We start from the raw sequence: 24,334 nt of genomic DNA on the forward strand, positions 1-24,334 counted from the left end.
GGTTGGGGGGCCGGATGGGAACGTCAACAGAGCAAGCTCTGCCGATCGTGGATTCGCCACACCCTTCGCTTCAGCGTGCGTTCAGCACTGTGAGCCATCTCTGAGCTCCTCTCCGGACGGTCTCTGAACGACAGGCTGACCGTGTCCCGTATTTATGTTTGGACGGTGTCTGGCGTTCCCTACGCCGTCCGCTCCCACTGCGACCATGTCGGTTGGCGCTAGATGTTCCATCTTCCGTCCGCGCCCGCTTCCGCTGGTTCCACGGTGGCGGCCGTTTCATGGAGTACCCTACTAGCTCTGCGCCAGCCAGGCCCGTTCCTCGCACTGTCGACAGGCTGCGTTTTGCTGTTGGTGACCGTTCCGACTTTCTCCAGCGCCCATGTCATTCTCTTGATCTTATGTTTCCTTCCATTGTTTTTGTAATGGGTCCATAGCCGGGTTCCACGCCGTGCTGAGTTGGTATCCAGCTTCCCGGTTTATCAAGTTCTCTGGCATCTTGATTTTAATCGATTCAGTGACGACGCTGTCCCAAAATTTGGGGGTCTGAGATAAGATCCTGGTTTTATCATAATTCATGTTGTGCTCAAGTTCCAAGCAACGTTCTTCTATTGCCGATTTAGTGGCTTGTCGTAACCTGGTATGCCTTTGGTGCTCTTTACATCTTATATCAACGGTCCTGGTGGTCTGGCCAATTTAAGATAAACCTCATTCACATGGTATATGGTATTTACCAGGTTTTCTGAATCCCATATCATCCTTAACCGTTCCAAGAAGCGTCCTGATCTTCTCCACTAGAGAACGACCCTACCGATAGAGTGGGCAGGAAAACCAGAGCTCTGCTCAAGGAAACGGGATGGCCTGAGGAGGTTGTCAAGCAACTGAAAGCTAAGGCACCAGTACCACTTAGATTATATGGAATGCCCAGGGTCCATAAAGAGGGTATACCGTTGCGTCCTATCGTAATCAATATTGGTGCAACCACCTATCCTACAGCCACCCATCTTAAGAAGATGTTAGCACCGTGTGTGGGAAAGTGTATCCACCACATCCGCAACTCATCAGACTTCGTGGAACGTCTCAAAAACCTACGAATCTCTAACAAAGACATCATGGTCTGCTTCGATATTGTGTCTCTGTTCACTAGGATGCCACTTCAGGACACATTCGATTTAATCAGTGAAAAATTTCTTGGAGCTGTGTTGCACCTTTTCAAGCATATCTTAACATCGACCTATTTCGTATGTGGAGACCAATTTTATGAACAGACTGAAGGAGTGGCGATGGGTAGTCCCTTATCTCCGGTTGTGGCAAATCTGTTTATGGAGAGATTCGAGGATGAGGTACTTACAATCACTGGCTAAAAGCTGACCTGTTTCTATAGGTACGTTGATGACTCGTTTGTCATCTATCCACATGGTCGGGAAAAACTGCAGGACTTTCTTGACCATCTGAACTCGAGACACCGCAGCATTAACTTCACAATGCAACTAGAAAATAATGGTCAACTTATTTTCCTTGATGTCCTGCTCAAAAGGAAGACAGACGGCACATTAGGCCATAGTGTGTATAGAATACCTATACCCACCGATTTATACCTACAGGCTGACAGCTGCCATCATGCGGCACAGAAGAATGGGGTGCTGAGAACACTTGTTCATCGAGCCAAAACACTGTCCGACTCAGACAGCTTGATAGCAGAGTTAGAACACCTACTGCAAGTGTTACTCAACAAGGGACATCCGCAATGCACTACATCCCTCCAGACGACATGATACTAAGGGAGAAGATCAAGAAGAGACTAGGAGGGTAGCATTTCTACCGTATGCAGGACCTATATCTGCTAAGATTAGCAGAATACTGAAAAATCACAATATCAGGAGTGTGTTCCGCCTACCAAACAAGATCAGGGCGCTTCTTGAAACGGTTGATGATGATCTAGGATTGAGAGAATCTGGTATGTACAATATACCGTGTGAATGCGGTATGTCTTACATTGGCCAGACCACCAGGACCGTTGATATAAGATGTAAACAGCACCAAAGACATACCAGGCTACGACAAGCCACTAAATCGGCAATAGCAGAACATTGCTTGTAACTTGAGCACACCATGAATTATGATAAAACCAGGATCTTATCTCAGACCCCAAAATTTTTGGACAGCGTCATCACTGAATCGATCGAAATCAAGATGACAGAGAACATGATAAACCGGGAAGCTGGATACCAACTCAGCACGGCGTGGAACCCGGCTTTGGACCTATTATAAAAACAATGGAACAAAATACAAGAGCAGGAGAATGACAGGGACGCTGGAGAAAGTCGGAACGGTCACCAACAGCAAACGCAGCCTGTCGACACTGCTAGGAACACCCTGGCGGGCGCGGACCTAGTAGGGACGCCATGAAACGGCCACCACCGTGGGAAACAGCGGAAGCGGGCGCGGACGGAAGACGGAACATCTGGCGACCAACCGACACGGTCGGAGCGGGAGCGGACGGCGTAGGGAACGCCAGACACCGTCCAGACATAAATACGGGACACGGTCACCCTGTCGTTCAGTCAGAGGAAACACCTGATGAGGACGCCGAGGTACGATGTCGAAATATTGAGCTACACAAACGCAGACCACCGGCAGCACACCCGATTCAACGAGATGTCACAAAATCGCCGGGAAAGTCTAAGAAAAGCCTCCTTACTGTCCACAAAACATTTTTAAGCACGCAGACTCCTTTCTAAGTTCTTCACTTTTGCACGCCTCCCTCTGTGAATTCTTGGCGTTTTAAGTGTATGCTCCATCCCGTTGCCTGTGGGGGTACCTGAATTCTAGACAAGTTCTCGATTTTTTACGTCTGCAAGAAACGGCTGCTGCCACCGACAAGATTCACAGACCTCCATTTGTGCATCCTTGACGTTTTCTCTCAGACCCTGCATGGGTCCACAGTTACCTGCAAGGCTTTCTGTTGACCACCAGGCTCTTCGCAAGGTGTCCAAGCTTAAGCAAGGTAAGAGCACCCTCCCAGCTACCGCTGTAAGCTGTAAGTGGCCACCAGCGGGGGTATCATAGTACGAATGTTAATGTTTTATGGATAGAACTTTTAAGTAATAAATACAAAAAAAATTAAAATTCTATATTTGCATTCCTAAAACTATAAAATATTGTATAAAAATTTTAATGGTCTTGATCGCATAAAATACATTACAAGTGATTACTAATCTTTGTTGTTAAACAACCACCTTCAGATGAGATATCTGAAGATGGCTGTTTTACAATCAAAACTAGCAGTCAATTGTAAGGTAATGTATTTTATGTCAACGAGACCATTAAGAGCTTTAATAAAATTTGTTTAAAGTTTTAGAAATACAAAAGATCGCCTACTTCCATCACCTGGTAATATCAGTCTCACTCCATTACTGTTCCTTACGCTTTTTGATATAAAACATAAATAATTGGTGTCTTAAAAGACAGGCCTATTATCTTCAGCAGTTTCTATTACTGACGATCAAGGATGTTCTGAGTATCGTTGCCAAATAAAAGAGATGGATTACGTTTCTTATAACAAGCTTCTTTATTTAAGAGGGGCATTATCCCTCCCGTTATGACGAGTACCAGAAATTCTTAAATTAGCTCTTCTTCGCATAATTCATGGACTGTCAGTACATTGATAGAATCTCAAAAACGACGGAAGAAATTGGTCATGTTCTTCCGTATGATTCTCGTCCTCTGTATCTGCAACCACACACGAGCAAATAGGCCTAGTAATATTCCTTGTCAGGCCCGGAAGCTTACAAAACGGATTTCCGCATGGTTTCGCTGCTATTACACAATCACTTCTAAACGTGGTTTAATTACTATAAATTGACAATCTGTGTTTCCAATATTCACATATAATGTGTACATTTCTGGACATACCATGTCATTATACTTCTGTGAAGACGATATTGACATCTGCTAAACCAATACTAGGCTTCTGAAGATGACAAATTAATTTTGTCATAACCGGTAAAGCGTGATACAAACATCTGCGCGACTGAGGACTGAATTTTATGCTGAAGAAAGTTACGCCTAGGTATGTAATCGACGTGACTGTGTGAATCAGCATACTGCTAACGCTGTGTTCGAAAATTACGGGATCGTTTTTCCTACTCACTTGCATTAAATTACGTTTTTTTCTACTTTTAGAGGATGCCCCTATTCATCACAACAACTAGAAATTTTTGTCTAAGTTTTCTTGTTTCCTCCTAAGTCACTCAACGACGGCATCCTAGTGGACACACATAGCCTTCAGCAAACAGCCGCAAATTGCTGCTTACCTCTCCGTCATGTTATTTATGTATATAGAGAACAAGAGCAATCCTATCGCACTTCCCTGCGGCATTTCTAAAGAAAGCTTCGTCTCTGAAGATCACTCACCATCGAGTACCACGTACTGGGCTCTGTTACTTAAGAATTCTTCGAGCCACTCCCATATCTTGGAACCTACTCCTCAAGCTCAGACCTTGGTCAGCACTCTGCAGTGGGCAGCGTGTCAAACGCTTCCCTAAAATCTAGAAATACCGAAGCTGTCTACCGCGCGTCATGCATGGTGAGCAGGATATCATCAGAGAAAAGGGGAAGCTGAGTCTCGCAGTAGCAATGCTGTTTAAATCCGTGCTGATGCGTGGACAGAAGCTTTCCGGCCTCAAGGAAATTTATTACTGAGAATGTTAAAGAATTCTGCAGTAAACCAAGTTTAAGGATATTGGTCTGTAATTTTGTGTGTCTATTCTTTTACCATTCATATACACAGTAATCACCTGCGGATTTTTCTAACCGCTTCGGACTTTGCGCTGGGTGAGAGATTCACAATTAATGCAGGCTAAATAACGCGTTCTCTCCTTTCCGTGAAATGTTGCAGCATTAATTTTCTACAAAAGCAACACCTTTTTGTCAGTGACTATGTTAACGTATTTGTAGCGTTTAGAAAAATACGCTCCCTCTTTCTTGAATACTGTCAGCTATAATAATTTTTATCCAGATATAGCTAAAACTATTTATATCATATAATTTTGTTTTTAAAGACCTTAACTTACCAGCCAAATATCAATAGCCGCGCGGGATTAGACGAGCGGTTTAGGACGCTGCAGTCATGGACTGTGCGGCTGGTCCCGGCGGAAGTTCGAGTCCTCCCTCGGGCATGGGCGTGTGTGTTTGTCCTTAGGATAATTTAGGTTCCGTAGTGTGTAAGCTTAGGGACTGATGACCTTAGCAGTTAAGGCCCATAAGATTTCACACACATTTGAACATTTTTGAACAAATATCAATAATAATAATAAATATCAACTGCTGAAATACATTCGTTCGCGCTATACAGAGCTCTCAAATTGCAACTGCTGAAGTAGTTCAGTAAACTATCACAGCACTGTGTCATTTCCTCTACTTGCAACCCGAAGTATTGCAAATCTGCGACGTGTGCCAAATGCCCAGAAATGCTTCTTTACACAAATACAGCAATGGATACAAAGCGTCACAAATTTAAAACGAGTCTCATTTATTATTCACTCTGAGGCGCGCATATTTTTTTTTAATTAAATGACATGTTTCGACCACTCTGGATCATCTTGTCGAGGTTCGGAACTTGGTATCAGACTACTCTGATAAGAAGTTCTGAATAGGCAGGGCGAGTTGCTGACGCAGTTACTTAGGTCTGAAGAGTGGTAGAGAGTGGTAGAAACACATTATTTATTTTTTTTTAAATGTACAACCGAGACTCAACAATAAATGATAATTATTTTAAATATCACTTCAGCTGCTGATTCTCTCGAGAAGAATATGTCTGCCAGAGTATCAGCTATTTGTTGAGCTCGTCTACAGGGGTTAAGGCGTAATTCGTGTTCAGCAAAAATGGTTCAAATGGCTCTGAGCACTATGGGACTCAACTGCTGAGGTCATTAGTCCCCTAGAACTTAGAACTAGTTAAACCTAACTAACCTAAGGACATCACACACATCCATGCCCGAGGCAGGATTCGAACCTGCGATCGTAGCGGTCGCGCGGTTCCAGACTGCAGCGCCAGAACCGCGCGGCCACTTCGGCCGGCCGTGTTCAGCAGATGTAACGCATAAATGCTCTTACTGTTACAGGCGTTCGAAGAGCTGGAGACACTGTTGGCTCGCCACAACATCTGCATCGCCGTCAAGGAGAAGCTGGTGAAGGACTCGGGCGTCGCTGAAGAGGCCGGCTACGACAGCATCGTCAACAAGCTGCTCACCAAGCCGCGAGCCAGGGGTGAGTGTGCTCAACCGTGGATGGCAGAGGCGCGTGACCCAAGGCGCAAGCCACATATTGTACAAAACACAGCACAACTTATTCGTCCGGGTATTCTCAAAGATAATTCTTTCTTATCATTCTGCAGTACTTTTTTTCGGTTGACAGTTGACTGCCAGCTATGGTGTCACATTTTTTATCTGCGGAAGAATCGGAAGAAGTGGTCGTCGTAGAAAGAAGTTAATATACTGTCGCAGTAGTTATACGAGGGTTACACCGATTCATGCGCAGAAAGTATGTGGGAACATAGATTACCATGTAAATCAGTAACTTCCGCAAGCTGTAATACCACATGTGTGTGTGAATTTAGACATCGTTACTGGAAAAACTGGTAGAAGCCGACCTCGGGGAAGATCAGTTTGGATTGCGTAGAAATGTTGGAACACGTGAGGCAATACTGACCTTACGACTTATCTTAGAAGAAAAATTAAGGAAAGGCAAACCCCCGTTTATAGCATTTGTAGACTTAGAGAAAGCTTTTGACAATGTTGACTGGAATACTCTCTTTCAAATTCTAAAGATAACAGGGGTAAAATAAAGGGAGCGAAAGGCTATTTACAATTTGTACAGAAACCAGATGGCAGTTATAAGAGTCGAGGGACATGAAAGGAAAGCAATGGTTGGGAAGGGAGTGAGACAGGGTTGTAGCCTCTCCCCGATGTTATTCAATCTGTATATTGAGCAAACAGTAAAGGAAACAAAAGACAAATTCGTAGTAGGTATTAAAATCCGTGGAGAAGAAATAAAAACTTTGAGGTTCGCCGATGACATTGTAATTCTGTCAGAGACAGCAAAGGACTTGGAAGAGCAGTTGAACGGAATGGACAGTCTCTTGAAAGGAGGATATAAGATGAACATCAACAAAAGCAAAACGAGGATAATGGAATGTAGTCGAATTAAGTCGGGTGATGCTGAGGGAATTAGATTAGGAAATGAGACACTTAAAGTAGTAAAGGAGTTTCGCTATTTGGGGAGCAAAATAACTGATGATGGTCGAAGTAGAGAGGATATAAAATGTAGACTGCCAATGGCAAGGAAAGCGTTTCTGAAGAAGAGAAATTTGTTAACATCGAGTATTGATTTAAGCGTCAGGAAGTCGTTTCTGAAAGTATTTGTATGGAGTGTAGCCATGCATGGAAGTGAAACATGGATGATAAATAGTTTGGACAAGAAGAGAATAGAAGCTTTCGAAATGTGGTGCTACAGTAGAATGCTGAAGACTAGATGGGTAGAGCACATCACTAATGAGGAGGTATTGAATAGAATTGGGGAAGAGTAGTTTGTGGCATAACTTGACGAGAAGAAGGGACCGGTTGGTAGGACATGTTCTGAGGCATCAAGGGATCACAAATTTAGCGTTGGAGGAAAGCGTGGAGGGTAAAAATCGCAGAGGGAGACCAAGAGATGAATACACTAAGCAGATTCAGAAGGATGTAGGTTGCAGGAAGTACTGGGAGATGAAGAAGCTTGCACAGGACAGAGTAGCATGGAGAGCTGCATCAAACCAGTCTCAGGACTGAATACCACAACAACAACAACATACTGGAATCAGAGACTATATAGACTCCGACACACCTCTTTAGACCTAATGTTGATAAACTTAACACAATCGAAATACGCTACCGGAAATTTGACGATAACATGAGATCGAAAGGTGAGGAATTGCTACAAAATCAATTGATAACCATATTTTTTTAAAATTGATAATGAAAACGAGATGGAGGGAGCACTACGTACCACAAATGAAATTCAAGTCAAAATATACCGGTCATTTATTTAAAAAAGTTCACTTTTCCACACAAGAAAACCAACGGATTAACAATACAAATCTGTTAAACAGCGCCGCGCGGGATTAGCCGAGCGGTCTGGGGCGCTACAGTCATGGACTGTGCGGCTGATCCCGGCGGAGGTTCGAATCCTCCCTCGGGCATGGGTGTGTGTGTGTGTGTGTGTGCGTGTGTGTGTGTGTGTGTGTGTGTGTGTGTGTGTGTGTGTGTGTATGTGTTTGTGTTTAGAATAATTTAGGTTAAATAGTATGTAAGCTTAGGGACTGATGACCTTAGTAGTTAAGTCGCAGAAGATTTCGCACACATTTGAATATTATTTGTTAATATCATGTAGTTGTTGGTCGTCCAAACTACAACGAAAAGAACCTATATTTGTTATTGGTATCTAACAGCACAGTGAAGTAGGTGTACATTTATAAAATGGTTAACACCCACGTAACGACCCAGTGTAGCACATTATGCTCACCAATCTCTCGCCGTCTCGATGGGCCTGAAGACAAGAGTTAGCACGAGATCTGCAACAGCCTGGAATCTAAGGACTGCGCTAAGCCGTTAGAACGACGTCCCAGCGCAGAACACGATCTCAGCGATCGCGACATGAAGTCGCCTCCAAGACGATCGATCCAAGAGTGTTCCCGACCATGCGTCCCTGCAACTAACACCCAGTTTTAGCCGGCAAGGCAGGAAGCACCAATCTCGCAAAACGTTATTTACTTCTGTCCAGTGGCGTGAAATTACAATGTTAAATAATTTGCCATCATAGAATGTATCAAATAGAGGGCCAATAAGGGCTCACTCTACTCTCAAAGTTTGTTGTAGAAATATGCGTCTGAGTTTGTTGTACAAATATGCGTCTGATGTTATGTTAAATAATTTTCCATCATAGAATGTATTAAACAGAGGGCCAATAAGGACTCACTCTCCTCTCAAAGTTTGTTGCAGAAATATGCGTCTGATGTTAATTGGTGATAGGCGAATCAGAACGTCAGTAGAACGAAAAACCAGTCCAAAGTTGCAAATTTTACTTTTTTTGGAACTTTGGACGGGTTTTTCGTTCTACTGATTAAAGCTGACCCGCAGCTACTTCATCATGAAGTTCGTAAACCAAAACGTCGTTTATACAATTTCGGATTTCCAGCACGCCGAGTGAACGAGACGGGAACTCCACCAGGTTCTGTTTCCGCAGCAGCACTCCTGGCCTCTTCAAGAACAGTGAGTTCTTTCCAGATGTTGTCAGGTGGCGGGCCAGCTCTGGACGCAAACCAGTTAGCCCCAACACCGAAATTCCCGTCCTTCTTCGAGTGATACGAGAATACCGCAAGCCTTACTCGAGTGCCTAACAACCGCCTGAGCCAGAGACTTAATCCTTTGAGTGGCTAGTGGTCTGCCCCGCTATCCCCGTGTTGGATGTCTTGGCCGTTCATCAAATCCTGGGGAAACGAACTGAAAGGTTCCCATGAATTCCACTGGCCAAAGCTACATAAGTTCAGACAAACAACCCCTGCTGTTTTTACTAAATACAATACTTCGAATCCATCAGAGTTAAATTAACTGATGAGAATCATGTGTCCCGCATATCTCCAGCCATAAAAAGGAGCAGATAATGTTAGCTTATTAATTGAAGGATGCAAGCGAGATGGCTCGTAACCTTCGAAATCTTATCTTCATGTTTTCTGTTTACTGAAAAAAACAAGAAACTGACCAGCTTTATTTGTCTCACACTCAAGCATTCCACAAGTCAAACGGCGACTGTCTTCTTGTTCCCGACTGTTACTAACAGGGATCAGAGAAGGCAGTAACAGAAGTAAGTCATAATTTTTCTCTCGAACACTAGATTTGGAATGCACAGATTATCCATTCTGCACAATATCCCAGCTCCCCTTTCTTCACACTGAAGTTACATCTGGTCCACAAAGCTCTACTAAAATCACTTAAAGAACAGACAAATTCTAAAGAAACCCTTGCAGCCTTTCTCTCCAGTCACAGAAAGACCGAAGATATATGGTCTGAGGGTGTCAGAATAAATGAACTTAAAAGTGTAGCCGCGCGGAATGACCGTGCGGTTAGAGGCGCCATGTCACTGACTGCGCGGCCCTTCCCGCCGGAGGTTCGAGTCCTGCCTCGAGCATGAGTGTGTGTGTGTGTGTGTGTTATTCTTAGTATAAGTTAGTTTAAGTAAGATTAAGTAATGTGTAAGTCTAGGGACCGATGACTCATCGGCTTGATCCCTTAGAAATTCATACAATGAAGGCTTTCATGACAGAATCTTTCAGCTGCTGAGAATTTTTCTGGGTTGTATGGACGTGGTCCATGGAACTCTTCAATCCCTGACGTTCCGTCCAAGGCTACGTTGGACATCTTCGGAGGTGCTCCTGGTTGTGCTGAGTCTTGCCGACTGACGAGTCGGACGTCGAAGAGCGGCCTAAATACCGTGGAAAGTGGGCGTGTTCTGGATTTCACGTGATAGCAGAGATAAATCTTGCCAAAGATAAAATTTTTTAATTATCGATTATAGTACGTCAAAGATAAAAACTTCTCATCGATTCTGTAGCGCCACAGTCCATGTATCACTGAGTTTCATGGTTTCTTCTTTTCTGTTAAAATTATCCTCATGTTTATAGATTTCTATGGCTGCTTTATATAGCCGTGGATAATAGTTTGTCATAGTTCATAAAACTTCAGTTTCCGAAAATTTCACAACGTGATCACCTGATTGAAGAGCATGTTCCGCCACGGCTGATTTGTCTGTTTTCCCTAGTTGGCAAAGACTTTTATGTTCCTCCAACCGTGTATTCACACCTCTCTATGTAGTTCCAATGTAGACCTTGCCACACGTACACGGAATCTTATATACACCATTTGCAAACGGAGGGGGATGTTTATCCTTAACGGAACGAAGTGCTTGGCCTATTTTCTTAGTTGTTCTGAAAATCGGTCGAACGTCATGTTTCCTTAGAATATTGGCGATTTGATCCGTTACTTTTTTAATGAAGGGTAGAGAAACGGTGTTCTTCCATCACTGTGTCCTATCGTTGTCCGCTCTTCGACGTCCGACTCGTCAGTCGGCAAGACAGCACAAGCAGGAGCACCTCCGAAGATGTCCAACGTAGCCTTGGACGAAACGTCAGGGATTGAAGAGTTCCATGGACCACGGCCACACAACCCGGAAAAATTCTCAGCACCCTTAGAAATTCACACACTTTTTTTTGAAGTGTAACGAAGAAGATGACAATAAGTACATGCCTTTTAAGAATTTGGTTGGCAGTAAGTAACAGGGAGCGTTGTTTAATCTGTTTTCGATGGCTACCGAAAAAGTAAAGAACAGTTCCTCCAATAACACATTTCATCTTGCACAGCGGGGGGAAACTGCTGAGCGACGGGCGGACTGACGGCGAAAATCCCTCATAAGAGCATCTGCAGGGGTTGCCAAGACGGCGGAGAGGGAAGGGGTGGTTCAGTACATCATCTAGTGGCATGGAGTGGTGGGGGGATGTAGGTGGGGTAGGGGCTTCTACGACGGCATAGCAGAGACGCTCGCGACGGAGCCATCGTTCTTCATAAATCTGCTGCGGGAATAGAGAGTTTTCCAGCGCCGTGGGCAGCGTCGTTGTAAATCACAGCCGCGCCGTCACACGCCCCTGCCGCCACCACCGGAGTCGATACTGAAAAACGCGTTACCTTAGGCGCACCGAGGTAGGGGGCAGGGGTAGAGTCAGAACTGCTCGGGTTGGCTAGCTGCGTGCTCCTTGCCGCACGCGACCGTGTCTAAAGCTATTAATGGACTGTCGCAACGCGTATTACTTACTTTTATATGGCATAGAAAACTCGCAAACTCCGAAGAATTGGAAGCCAGAATTCACGCAAAGCAGGAAAGGACTCTCGTAAGAAACTAATCTTACACATAATGTCTACAGGAACATACAACAGTCCACACTAACAAAGTACAGTATTTAAAATTTTTATCGAACTCGCTATTTTTGTTACACACCCTCAACACATTTCGTCTTCTAGGGAAAGTCCACACCACCCAACAGCAGGTGTGGATCTAAGTCGTTTCTTGGAGGCGGTTTTATTTTGTTACCCCCACGTCCGTTCCCCCCTGTCCACCATGGTCACTTTCCGCAATCTACATTTCTAAGATACCTCAGATTCCATCATTTTAAAATCGCAGTTCAGAGTAACGAATGTTTCGAAAAGCATCCGAAAAACTGAAATTTACGTATGTCACGCAACTGATTAAAGGATTATAATGCCAACAGACTATCGCAACGCTGAGCAACGTCATAATTTAGATGAGTGCTGGCCACGGCTTGTCAAACAACAAGAGGGCCCGATGTGTCGTCCACGTGTGGGCCGAAGTTCGGACTGTCTCGGATTTGCTCTGTCCTGGGAAGCATTCGCTGCAGTGTCACATTTCTTCAAGTACTGCTCTGCGGCATTTTTCGGTTGGCGCGACTCTCTCCTCGTTTCGGTAGACTCGTGGTGTCATTGCTGCCCTTTCCAAGGGCTGCTTTTACAAAAACAGGCAGCCTGGGCTATCTATCGTCACAAGCCGTTAAAAATGAATGGTAATGACGGAAGGGAAGGATACGAATTCTCAAAATCTATTATTGGAAGTACAGTTGCATAATCGACGGGTACTAAGAGTTTGGTATGGAAGGACATTACAACACCATGCGGAAATAATTTAAAGATATAGCTGATGATTAAAGAGCAAAAAATTACATCGTTCGACAGACGGGATTCATTGTTCTGTGCATGAGGATCCACTTCGTGCTAAAATTGCAGGCATGGAGCAAGTTATGAAAATGGTGGTACGAACAGTACATTTTCTGAACGCGTACGAACGATTCCGCCGTCAGTTGCAACAGCATTCGATGGAATTAAACGAAGAGTATCGAGACATCACACTTTACTATAAAGCACAAATTAATTTATAAATGAACAAAGAATGCAAGAACGAAAATTAGAAATCCCAAATGGATTGCAGACCTCACATTTTGAGTACACTTGACTCCACACTGCCCACTGTAAGACACTGCACGTTGAGAAACAACTAATTTCTGATTTGGTGACGCATTTAAAAAACTGCATTGCATAAAAGACGCATTCAGATAAAAAACACAGTCCAGTTCACTAAGGTCACTGACGCTGAAGAAAATGAGAAGTCGGAAGAATTCATCGTGACCTTGGAAGAATTGAGGAGATAGTTTTCTAAACGTTTTGAAGACACTGGAAATCTTATATCTGCTTTCGAGATAGACTGCTGCTTCAGTTGAAAGCTGCCCCCTGCATGTGCAAATACAATGGTAGTGTAATTCTCGTTTTAAAGACATATTCTTTTATATTAAAACTGTCCAGGACGTCTTCATTGTTTCCTTCAGGTACAGTTACCACGTCTCCATACTGAGGTTGCAAAGGCGCGACAATTTCGTTTTTGCCATTTTGTATTGTAGTTCAGTAACAGACAGGATTAGTCGGCTCCTGAATAAGCGCAAAGTCGGTTCAGTCTCCCAGCAAAAATTCGACATCAGGCATGTGAAAGATGCTGTTACTCTCAGGACGCCAGGAATTCGTGTAATAATGTGTGGGTGTGGTTAATTTTAAGTTTGACGAACCTGTGGACTACTGACCAGAGCCGTATAGACCACGAGGTGTTTTTCCATCTTCGGCGTCCCGAGAAACAACAGTAGTGGAATATACACCGAAAAACAGTCACCAAACTGAAGTGCTATTTATCTTTGAATGGATGTAGATATTTGGGACAGTATTCTGAAAGTATCATAGAGATATAAATTTCTAATAATACCCTTAGTAGAGACGGCAGCTAAGAACAGTTAGGGGATCGGCCAACTGAAAGTTGAATTGGTCGAGGTGGGCACCAACGAACAACTTACCTTGTACAGTGATGGACTGATCACAAGTGATGTCACAGGCAAACGCACAGCCTTTTAAGAATAGCAGCAGCAGCCACAAGACAGTCAGCACTTGACATGGCCTAGGAGAACTCATCCAAAAGCTTGTGAGTTTTTAATCACTCACTACGACTGGATGTTAAAGGTTAAAAGTTACATTGTTAGTTTATATCGCTTTGAGACCATTCGTTCACACATTATTTGTTTATATATCTATTTGTTATATATATATATATATATATATATATATATATATATATATATATATATATATATACACACTCCTGGAAATGGAAAAAAGAACACATTGACACCGGTGTGTCAGACCCACCATACTTGCTCCGGACACTGCGAGAGGGCTGTACAAGCAATGATCACACGCACGACACAGCGGACACACCAGGAACCGCGGTGTTGGCCGTCGAATGGCGCTAGCTGCGCAGCATTTGTGCACCACCGCCGTCAGTGTCAGCCAGTTTGCCGTGGCATACGGAGCTCCATCGCAGTCTTTAACACTGGTAGCATGCCGCGACAGCGTGGACGTGAACCGTATGTGCAGTTGACGGACTTTGAGCGAGGGCGTATAGTGGGCATGCGGGAGGCCGGGTGGACGTACCGCCGAATTGCTCAACACGTGGGGCTTGAGGTCTCCACAGTTCATCGATGTTGTCGCCAGTGGTCGGCGGAAGGTGCATGTGGCCGTCGACCTGGGACCGGACCGCAACGAAGCACGGATGGACGCCAAGACCGTAGGATCCTACGCAGTGCCGTAGGGGACCGCACCGCCACTTCCCAGCAAATTAGGGACACTGTTGCTCCTGGGGTATCGGCGTGGACCATTCGCAACCGTCTCCATGAAGCTGGGCTACGGTCCCGCACACCGTTAGGCCGTCTTCCGCTCACGCCCCAACATCGTGCAGCCCGCCTCCAGTGGTGTCGCGACAGGCGTGAATGGAGGGACGAATGGAGATGTGTCGTCTTCAGCGATGAGAGTCGCTTCTGCCTTGGTGCCAATGATGGTCGTATGCGTGTTTGGCGCCGTGCAGGTGAGCGCCACAATCAGGACTGCATACGACCGAGGCACACAGGGCCAACACCCGGCATCATGGTGTGGGGAGCGGTCTCCTACACTGGCCGTACATCACTGGTGATCGTCGAGGGGACAATGAATAGTGCACGGTACATCCAAACCGTCATCGAACCCATCGTTCTACCATTCCTAGACCGGCAAGGGAACTTGCTGTTCCAACAGGAGAATGCACGTCCGCATGTATCCCGTGCCACCCAACGTGCTCTAGAAGGTGTAAGTCAACTACCCTGGCCAGCAAGATCTCCGGATCTGTCCCCCATTGAGCATGTTTGGGACTGGATGAAGCGTCGTCTCACACGGTCTGCACGTCCAGCACGAACGCTGATCCAACTGAGGCGCCAGGTGGAAATGGCATGGCATGCCGTTCCACAGGACTACATCTAGCATCTCTACGATCGTCTCCATGGGAGAATAGCAGCCTGCATTGCTGCGAAAGGTGGATATACACTGTACGAGTGCCGACATTGTGCATGCTCTGTTGCCTGTGTCTATGTGCCTGTGGTTCTGTCAGTGTGATCATGTGATGTATCTGACCCCAGGAATGTGTCAATAAAGTTTCCCCTTCCTGGGACAATGAATTCACGGTGTTCTTATTTCAATTTCCAGGAGTGTATATATCTTATAAGTGGTCCATTGATCATGACCGGGCCAAAAAAGCGTCAAACGAAAAAACTACAAAGAACGAAACTTGTCCAGCTTGAAGGGGGAAACCAGATGGCGCTATGGTTGGCCGGCTAGATGGCGCTGCCATTGGTCAAACGGATATCAACTGCGTTTTTTTAAATAGGAACCCCCACTTTTTTATCACATATTCGTGTAGTACGTAAAGAAATATGAATGTTTTAGTTGGACCACTTTGTTCGCTTTGTGATAGATGGCGCCGTAATAGTCACAAACACATGGCTCACAATCTTAGACGAACAGCTGGTAACAGGTAGGTTTTTTAAATTAAAATACAGAACGCAGGTACGTTTGCACATTTTATTTCGATTGTTCCAATGTGATACATGTACCTTTGTGAACTTATCATTTCTGAGAACGCATGCTGTTACAGCGTGATTACCTGTAAATACCACATTAATGCAATAAATGCTCAGAATAATGTCTGTCAACCTCAGTGCATTTGGCAATACGTGTAACGACATTCCTCTCAACAGCGAGTAGTTCGCCTTTCGTAATGTTCCCACATGCATTGACAATGCGCTGACGCATGTTGTCGCGTTGTCGGTGGATCACGATAGCAAATATCCTTCAACTTTCCCCACGGAAAGAAATCCGGGCACATCAGATCCGGTGAGCGTCCGGGCCATGGTATAGTGCTTCGACGACCAATCACCCTGTCATGAAATATGCTCTTCAATACTGCTTCAACCGCATGCGAGCTACGTGCCTGACATCCATCACGTTGCAAGTAATCGCCATTCTGTCATGCAGTGAAACATCTCGTAGTAACATCGGTAGAACATTACGTAGGGAATCAGCATACATTGCACCATTTAGACTGCCATCTATAAAATGGGGGCCAATTATCCTTCCTTCCATAATGCCGCACCGTGCATTAACCGGCCAAGGTCACTGATGTTCCACTTGTCGCAGCCATCTCGGATTTTCCGTTGCCCAATAGTGCATATCATGCCGGTTTACGTTACCGCTGTTGGTAAACAGAACGCTTGCAAAAATCTGTCATCGTCCCGTAATTTCTCTTGTGCCCAGTGGCAGAACTGTACGTAACATTCAAAGTCGTCCCCATGAAATTCCTGGTGCATAGAAATATGGTGCGGGTGCAATGGACGTTGATGTAGCATTCTCAGCACCGACGTTTTTGAGATTCCCGATTCTCGCGCAATTTTTCTGCTACTGTTTTGCGGATTAGCCGCGACAGCAGGTAAAACACCTACTTGGGCATCATCATTTGTTACAAGTCGTGCTAGACGTTTCACATGTGGCTGAACACATCCTGTTTCCTTAAATAACGTAACTATCCGGCGAAACGTCCAGACACTCGAATGGTGATGTCCAGGATACCGAGCAGCATACATAGCACACGCCCGTTGGGAATTTTGATCGCAATAGCCATACATCAACACGATATCGACCTTTTCCGCAATTGGTACACGGTCCATTTTAACACGGGTAATGTATCACGAAGCAAAGAGCGTCCGCACTGGTGGAATGTTACGTGATACCACGTACTTATACGTTTGTGACTATTACAGTGCCATCTATCACAAAGCGAAAAAAGTGGTCCAACTAAAACGTTCATATTTATTTACGTACGGATATGTAATAAAAAATGGGGGTTCCTATTTAAAAAAAAAACTGCAGTTGATATCCGTTCGACCTATGGCAACGCCATCTAACGGGCCAACCATAGCGCCATCTGGTTTCCCCCTTCAAACTAGACCAGTTTCGTTCTATGTAATTTTTTTTTTTTTTGTTTGATGCTTATTTCGTGAGATATTTGGTCCGGTCACTATCAATAGTGTGTGTGTGTGTGTGTGTGTGTATGTGTGTGTGTGATGTCAGCATCACCTATGATTCTCATTCGTCTGTGACTAATAAGAAGACGTCAGTTAAGGTGGTATCATAACGTAAAGTATGTGCACATGGTGAAAGGCAGTGGATAATCTCTTCAAAACTGAGATACTGCTGATGACCTGAAATATATTTGGGCTTGGAACCCTGTTGCACAATCTAGTGTATATTAAACCAGGTGCTTATATTGTACACATAACTTACCATGTTCTTTGAATGGAACTGCGACTGTAACTTAGTTTACTTAGACATGGATTTGGAAACCAAAAAGTGTAAAAGCATCTAATCCAGAAATGTTAGTTATCTTTTAAGCGTTTACTACTAACAAGGTTACACAGCTTCGCCTACAGTCTGACTCCTCAGCAGGATCGACTGTCCATCAGACATGTGTTACCACTCCACGCTGAGGATGTTGCAGTTGTAGTAAACCGATACACTGGTATATGTCTACATTAATCAGACACATGATCGCATCTACGTCCAACAAAATCTACCAATACTTTTCAGACTTCTAGATACAGCACGAGTTTCTGCAGCTTGTCTGCTGCTGCTATTTGGAGCTGCAAGATTGAGTGCACCGTGCTGGTGGCTGTTGTTTTCACATGCCAAACAAGACAGACGTTTGTCTGGCAGGGTGGTCTGTTGTGTTTTCTGGTGAAAGCTGGTTCTGTGTTGGTGCCACTGATGACCGTGTGCTGGTTAGGAGGAGGCCAGCTGCGGACCTGCAGTTAACCAGTCTGCGTGCTAGACACACTGGACGTACATATGGGATGCGGTTTCTTCTGATACCAGGACAACTTTCGTGGTTATCCCATGCACCCTGACTGCAAAATTATATGTCAATCTTCTGAGTGGACCTGCTGAGCTGCCATTCATGAATAGCATTCCAGCGTGTGTTTTCCAACAGTATAACGCTCGCCTACATACTGTTATTATAACCACCATGTTCTACACAGTGTCAACATGTTGCCTTGACCTTCTCAAACAGCTCGTCTCTGTCCAATCGAGCACATGTAGACGACACCTTCAGGCCATCCAAAAAAAAACATCAGCGTATCGCTGGCCACTGTGGCCGAGCGGTTCTAGGCGCTTCAGTCCGGAACCGCGCTGCTGCTACGGTCGTAGGTTCGAATCCTGCCTCGGGCATGGATGTGTGTGACATCCTTAGGTTAGTTCAGTTTAAGTAGTTCTAAGTTCTAGGGGACTGATGACCTCCGATGTTAAGTCCCATAGTGCTCAGAGCCATTTGAATTTGAATCAACGTATCTGTATTGACCGACTACGTGCAACAGGCATGGAACTCCATCCCACAAACAGGCATCCGTTACCTGTGCTCGTTTGCATAACTGCATCTAACATTGTGGCGGATACATCGGTCATTAACGTTCCAACATTTCACATTTGCAATTGCTTATCTCACGCTTTGATTTTGCAACGTTAATCACTTACTTCTGTTATCTAGACAAATGTATCCTGAAATTTCATTACTGTATATTAATTATTTTTCGGTGTTGCGATTTTTTTCCGTCACTGGATAATCCCAAATAGTGCGGAACGATGCGTGCTTTTCATAACAGATTTGGATCTGCTCGCGGGCAAAATGAGAGCGTTTCGTTTTTTGTAAGCAGCGAGGATATGTTAGCAGTTCCAGTTGCATAATGAGAAACATTGTGTCGCAGTTGATCAGGGAATGTTATTCTGTGGTAGAAGCCCCATGTATTCGCATGTGACGGTAGCTGCAACCGTAGCCATGAGCCACGAATACCTATATGCGATGGGGCTTTGATTTACTGCGAGAGGAAGTGTAACCATACTTGATTCGCATACTATAAAACTGAACTTTCGTGTGAACACTATTTGCTTCATCCATTCCGGTTTAGCAAGTGTGTGGGCCGCTCGCATTCAAAAACCGCATGGCGAGTGGAACATTAAACATTCCCCTTTCAAGGCGAGCTAATCTTGGATGAGTCCGGCTGATGGTTGACACAAGCAGAATTCGTAGACCTGTGAATAGGATCCTGATTCTGAACTGTTGTAGGTGCTGAGGAAAGGAAAAAACGATCTGGAATATATTTTATTAGTGTGATACAAAGGAAACCTGAACATAAAGATTCTTTCTTTTAAACCATGGTTAAATGATTTCGGCGCCGGCCGGTGTGACCGTGCGGTTCTAGGCGCTTCAGTCTGGAACCACGTGACCGCTACGGTCACAGGTTCGAATCCTGCCTCGGGCATGGATGTGTGTGATGTCATTAGGTTAGTTAGGTTTAAGTAGTTCTAAGTTCTAGGGGACTGATGACCACAGATGTTAAGCCCCATAGTGCTCAGAGCCATTTGAACCATTTTTTAAATGATTTCGGAAGCTACTTCCTGACGACCTCACCGTACCAAATAAGAGCTTTTTTTCCAGCAATGGTGAGCTGGAAATGTGAGAAACTGTAACGGAGGCTAGGGGTATCTCGTTTTCGACTATTTTCATGTTGCCTACCTCAGTAGTCTACAGGCCCTTGCTGCATGGTGGACTATAGTACTGGGATGAATCCGAAGAGACTAAAACGAAATCTATGCCCTTACCCAGCCATTAACAATGTAGCGGGTTAGGGTTAAGTCGCACTAGATATTGAGCGTCAGTGACAGAGGGGAGCAAAGGTCATTATTTTGTCAGGGGTGGCGAGAGGGAAAGTGACACTTTGTGGGTCGTGGAATGGGTGTTTTACTTGGCTCAGTGGGTGAGGTGTGAGAGAAACAATGATGGTTCCATTAACAGTCGTTTATTGAGACATAAGACCCTTTAAAGAAACAGAGTTTTAACTCGCTCAATTCCTCGCTCAATTCCTCGTGGCAGCAATGCGGCGCGGAGGTGTAGCGTGCAGATTCCAGTGTTTGCTGATGCGGCGACGGCTTTTGTTGCAGCGGAGCGCCGAGCGACGTATTATTCCGTTCAGTACCGTACCCTTGGCTCACTGCGGTGGCGGCGGGGTCTTCTCCTTGAGAACTCACTCGTTGCGTTATTAACAAGCGGCTATGGCGTTGCGCAGATAGTTCCGTCCCGGAGTCGATCAGCGACCATAAGGTTCGGCATCTTCTGGCGGAGTTCATCAACCTCTAGGTTCACTGGTGACCCATTTGGTGAGGCCGCAGTCCCTTCGTCCTCACCTGGGTAAGTAAATAACATACGAACTTCTTTCTTGTAACATCTGGGATGGCATCTTGTGAGTTGACGTATTCACGCGGTACCGACATCTTCTTCTGTTGAGCAGCGTAGCTGCTAAATGGTCGTAGCGAACGAAGTTTGAGGTCCGCTTCCCAACCATCGGTCCGCTCGTCCCGGCGACGTTTCTTCTTGTCTTCTTTCTCCCCTTGAAGTAACCGTTCATGCCCGTTTGTCGGAGGTATTTATTCGGTGTTTTTGCCAATGTCACGAAGTTTCTAGCCATTGATCTATGCTTCTCACATTGGGCAGAAACGTGTCCAACATAGACAGACGCGGTGGCTTTCCATTGTTTCACCTCTAAGCTGGCGTGGTCGGCCATTGCCCTGTAGTCGTCTTCCACCTCGCCAGATACATGAGTTCAGTATGCTGACAGTTCCTCGAGCGTTGAATGCTGATGTGCGAAGTGCGCTGGTCGTTGTTCTCCTTGGAAGCGTTGCCCTTTTGCTCAGTCGCCGATCTGTCGAAGTGCTGACTGCTGCTGTCCAAACTCTGCTGGTCGTCGGCCTACTTGTTCAACAGCTGCCGCTTCAGAATATTGCGGTTTAAAGTGTCAAACTCTCCAAAATGTTCACTTAACCTATAGTATGTCTTTACGTATTTTTCTGCCAGATCTCTGAACAACCATAAATAACACACAACTATTAAACACAATTATTGTACGCCCTACAATAGTATCGTTGAACCACGTCTGCACAGATGCCTTTACTTTCCGAGTTTTGACAATTTTTAGCTCATCGCTCATCGTTAGCTCAAATGACTCTAAACATGGCCAACCACGGCATGCCAAACGGAACGCAGGTGCGTTGTGCAGGCTGTCGGCAGGTCAAGGCTCAGCCCGTCTAGCTATGCTCTTTCTCCCCAAAAGTACACAATACAGCACTGCTCGCAGCATTTCCAGTGGAACCCGAACAACGTGTTCCTATATACTGGCGTTCAAATTAGGTAGAGGCCGACCGTGTCCCGGGTAAACGCGTTCTGTTAGACATCCTCAGAGCCAAAAGTCACATGGATTCAGACCAGGTGATCTCCTAGACCATGCATCTGGAAAACCTCTGGAGACAACATGTTCCTGAAATGTTACATTACGAAGATCTATTGCTGAGCCAGCTCATGAGGTGTTGCCCACCTTGCATGAAAACAGTGGTTTCCACACAGTTGCGCTCTTCCAAAGCAAGAATCATATGCTGTATGAGGGGCTTTTGATAACATGCAGACGTCATGGTGCGAGGGTGCCCAGAAAGTAATGCAGCACATTTTTTCTTCACCAATTGTTTATTGAACATAATGAGAAGTATGCACACGAAGAAACGTTGTTTTATCTACATAGCCCAGTTTTGCACGTAATCTCCAACCCGTTGTATGGCCTTCCTCCAGCGCAAAACAAGGGCATGTATCCCCCGTCGGTACCAGTCCTTGTCCTGGTGGCGGAGCCATGTGCTTCATTGTGTAAATCACCTCCTCATCGTCTTCAAAATGTCATTCAGGAATGGCATCTTTTAATGGCCTGGGCGAAACAAGTGGAAAGTGCAAGTCCGGAGGGGGGGAGGGGGGGGGGGGGCTACGTCAGGTCTGTAGGGTGAATGAGATAACGTTGTCCAACACTGTTTTGGGATGTGCTCAGCAGCACTCAGACTTGTGGGGGAGGGAGGGGACGAGCGTTATCGTGTTGTGGAAAACATCTCCTCGGTTGCTGTGACGCCGAAGCCGCCGGAAGCACGTCTTGAATTTTGGTAATGTGTAAACATATGCTTCTGAATTAATGTTACGGCCTCTTGGTATCACAGCAATCAGAATCACGCCTTGACAGTTCCAGAACGTGGTGATTATGACCTTACCGGCGGAAGCAGATGCTTTGAATTTTTTCTTCTACGGGGAGTGGGAATTGCACCATTCCATCGACTGTCCTTTTGTTTCGGACACAAAATGGTGACCACAGGTTTCATCAGCTGTCACAATCCGGGACAAGAAGGCCTCTCTCTCAGCTTCAAAACGTTGCAACAAATCAAGGCAAACGTTTCTTTCTGTGCGATTTGCGATCCACCGTTAGGTATCGCGGAACCCATCTTCCACACACTTTTTAATATCCAAAAATGCGGATAATTGCACCCACACTTCCTTTTCTGATTGACAGATGCAGCGCCAACTGCCGAGTCGTAATGCGTCCCTCCCCGCGAATGACAACATCAGCTCGCTGCAAAATGTGAGCTGCAAATCGTGGAGCTCCACCGAACCACCTTCTGATCACTTCACCCTCCGTGCTCAGAAACTAAATGTACTTCCGTCGACAGCAGATACTCCATAGACATTGCACAAGCGTTTGTGAATATTCCCCAGTTTCTTTCTCTGCAGTGAGAAATTCAATGACGGCACATTGCTTGTGACGTACATCACCCACAGACGGCATTTTGAAATAGTCCTGCAGCTACGCTAGCTATCGGAAGTGACAGAAACTGGCGCGCTCATTCAGGAGACTTCAAGTAATACAAACGTAATGTTTCGCATACTCAGCATTGTTTACGGCTGAGAAAAAAAATGCGGTGCGTTACTTTCTAGGCAACCCTCGTACATCTGACAGGCTTTCTGATGTGTATTCTCTTCAAAGAAGGACGGGCCGAGAATAAAGGTGCTTGTGAGTCCACACCACACAGTCACATACGGCGAGTTCAATGGCTCTTCGTGCACAACACTCCATTTAACAGTATCTCTAATTCGGCATTTCTCTGTATTCACTGCAATATGCAGTGTAAAATGTGCCTCGTCACTCCATAGAATACTGCCTTTCCAGAAACCGAAGAGCAACTCCAGAACATTGCTGCGTATCATGAGGTTTCAGTTGCTGGACCGTCTGGATCTTTTACGGGTAACAGTGTAAAACACAACGCAAAACTTTCCGTATAGTTGACCGTGAGATGGACAGTTCTTGTGACACTGCACGAAAATTAGCTCTTCCCGCGATACATGCTACATAGTCAGTCATACAGCAACTACCACGTCATCAATATCTCCCACCGGAATAGGACGCCTTTCTCTCCCGGGTGCCTAACCAAGATTACCCGTATTTTCGAATTTCATTATCACGCTCTTTAAACCATTTAATGAAATCGAGCCTCTCCTCAGAAATTTCGTTCGACGATACTCTCTCAATGCTGACGATCACATAAAACAGTTTCACTAACAGTGCACACACAGTCTCTCTTCTCGATAGCCATACTGTTCCCTCACGTGATGGCTTGTCAAATGACAAAGTGTACGTCCTACCATCATAAAAACAGTGTACAGCGTCAGATTTGCACCTGGTGGCCACAATTGGAACTAATTTTGTTTACTTCATAAATCGGTTCCGCATTAATGTGTTAGCATATCTATCAGGTTTCGCTGTCATACGATAATTACAGCCCCCGCTGGACCTCCATGAGTAGCTGCACCTTGATTACAACCACCCGATACTTTTTTTTTTCCTAAACTAGCAGCTTGTGGGTATACACGT

At 45.2% G+C, this 24,334-nt stretch overlaps 1 protein-coding gene across 1 annotated transcript in view; it reads left to right on the forward strand.

The window, feature by feature from the left end:
* LOC124606783 (metabotropic glutamate receptor 4-like) overlaps positions 1 to 24,334 on the forward strand; it is a gene marked incomplete at its 3' end in the record, with an annotated part of 1,427,722 nt that overhangs the window by 940,681 nt on the left and 462,707 nt on the right. Inside the window, exon 4 of the mRNA XM_047138846.1 lies at positions 6,123 to 6,267. Coding sequence (XP_046994802.1) covers positions 6,123 to 6,267 — 145 coding nt within the window. The remainder of the gene's footprint in view (positions 1 to 6,122; positions 6,268 to 24,334) is intronic.

Source organism: Schistocerca americana, chromosome 3 (assembly GCF_021461395.2).
Source record: "Schistocerca americana isolate TAMUIC-IGC-003095 chromosome 3, iqSchAmer2.1, whole genome shotgun sequence".
In the NCBI taxonomy this organism is placed as follows: Eukaryota; Metazoa; Arthropoda; class Insecta; order Orthoptera; family Acrididae; genus Schistocerca; species Schistocerca americana.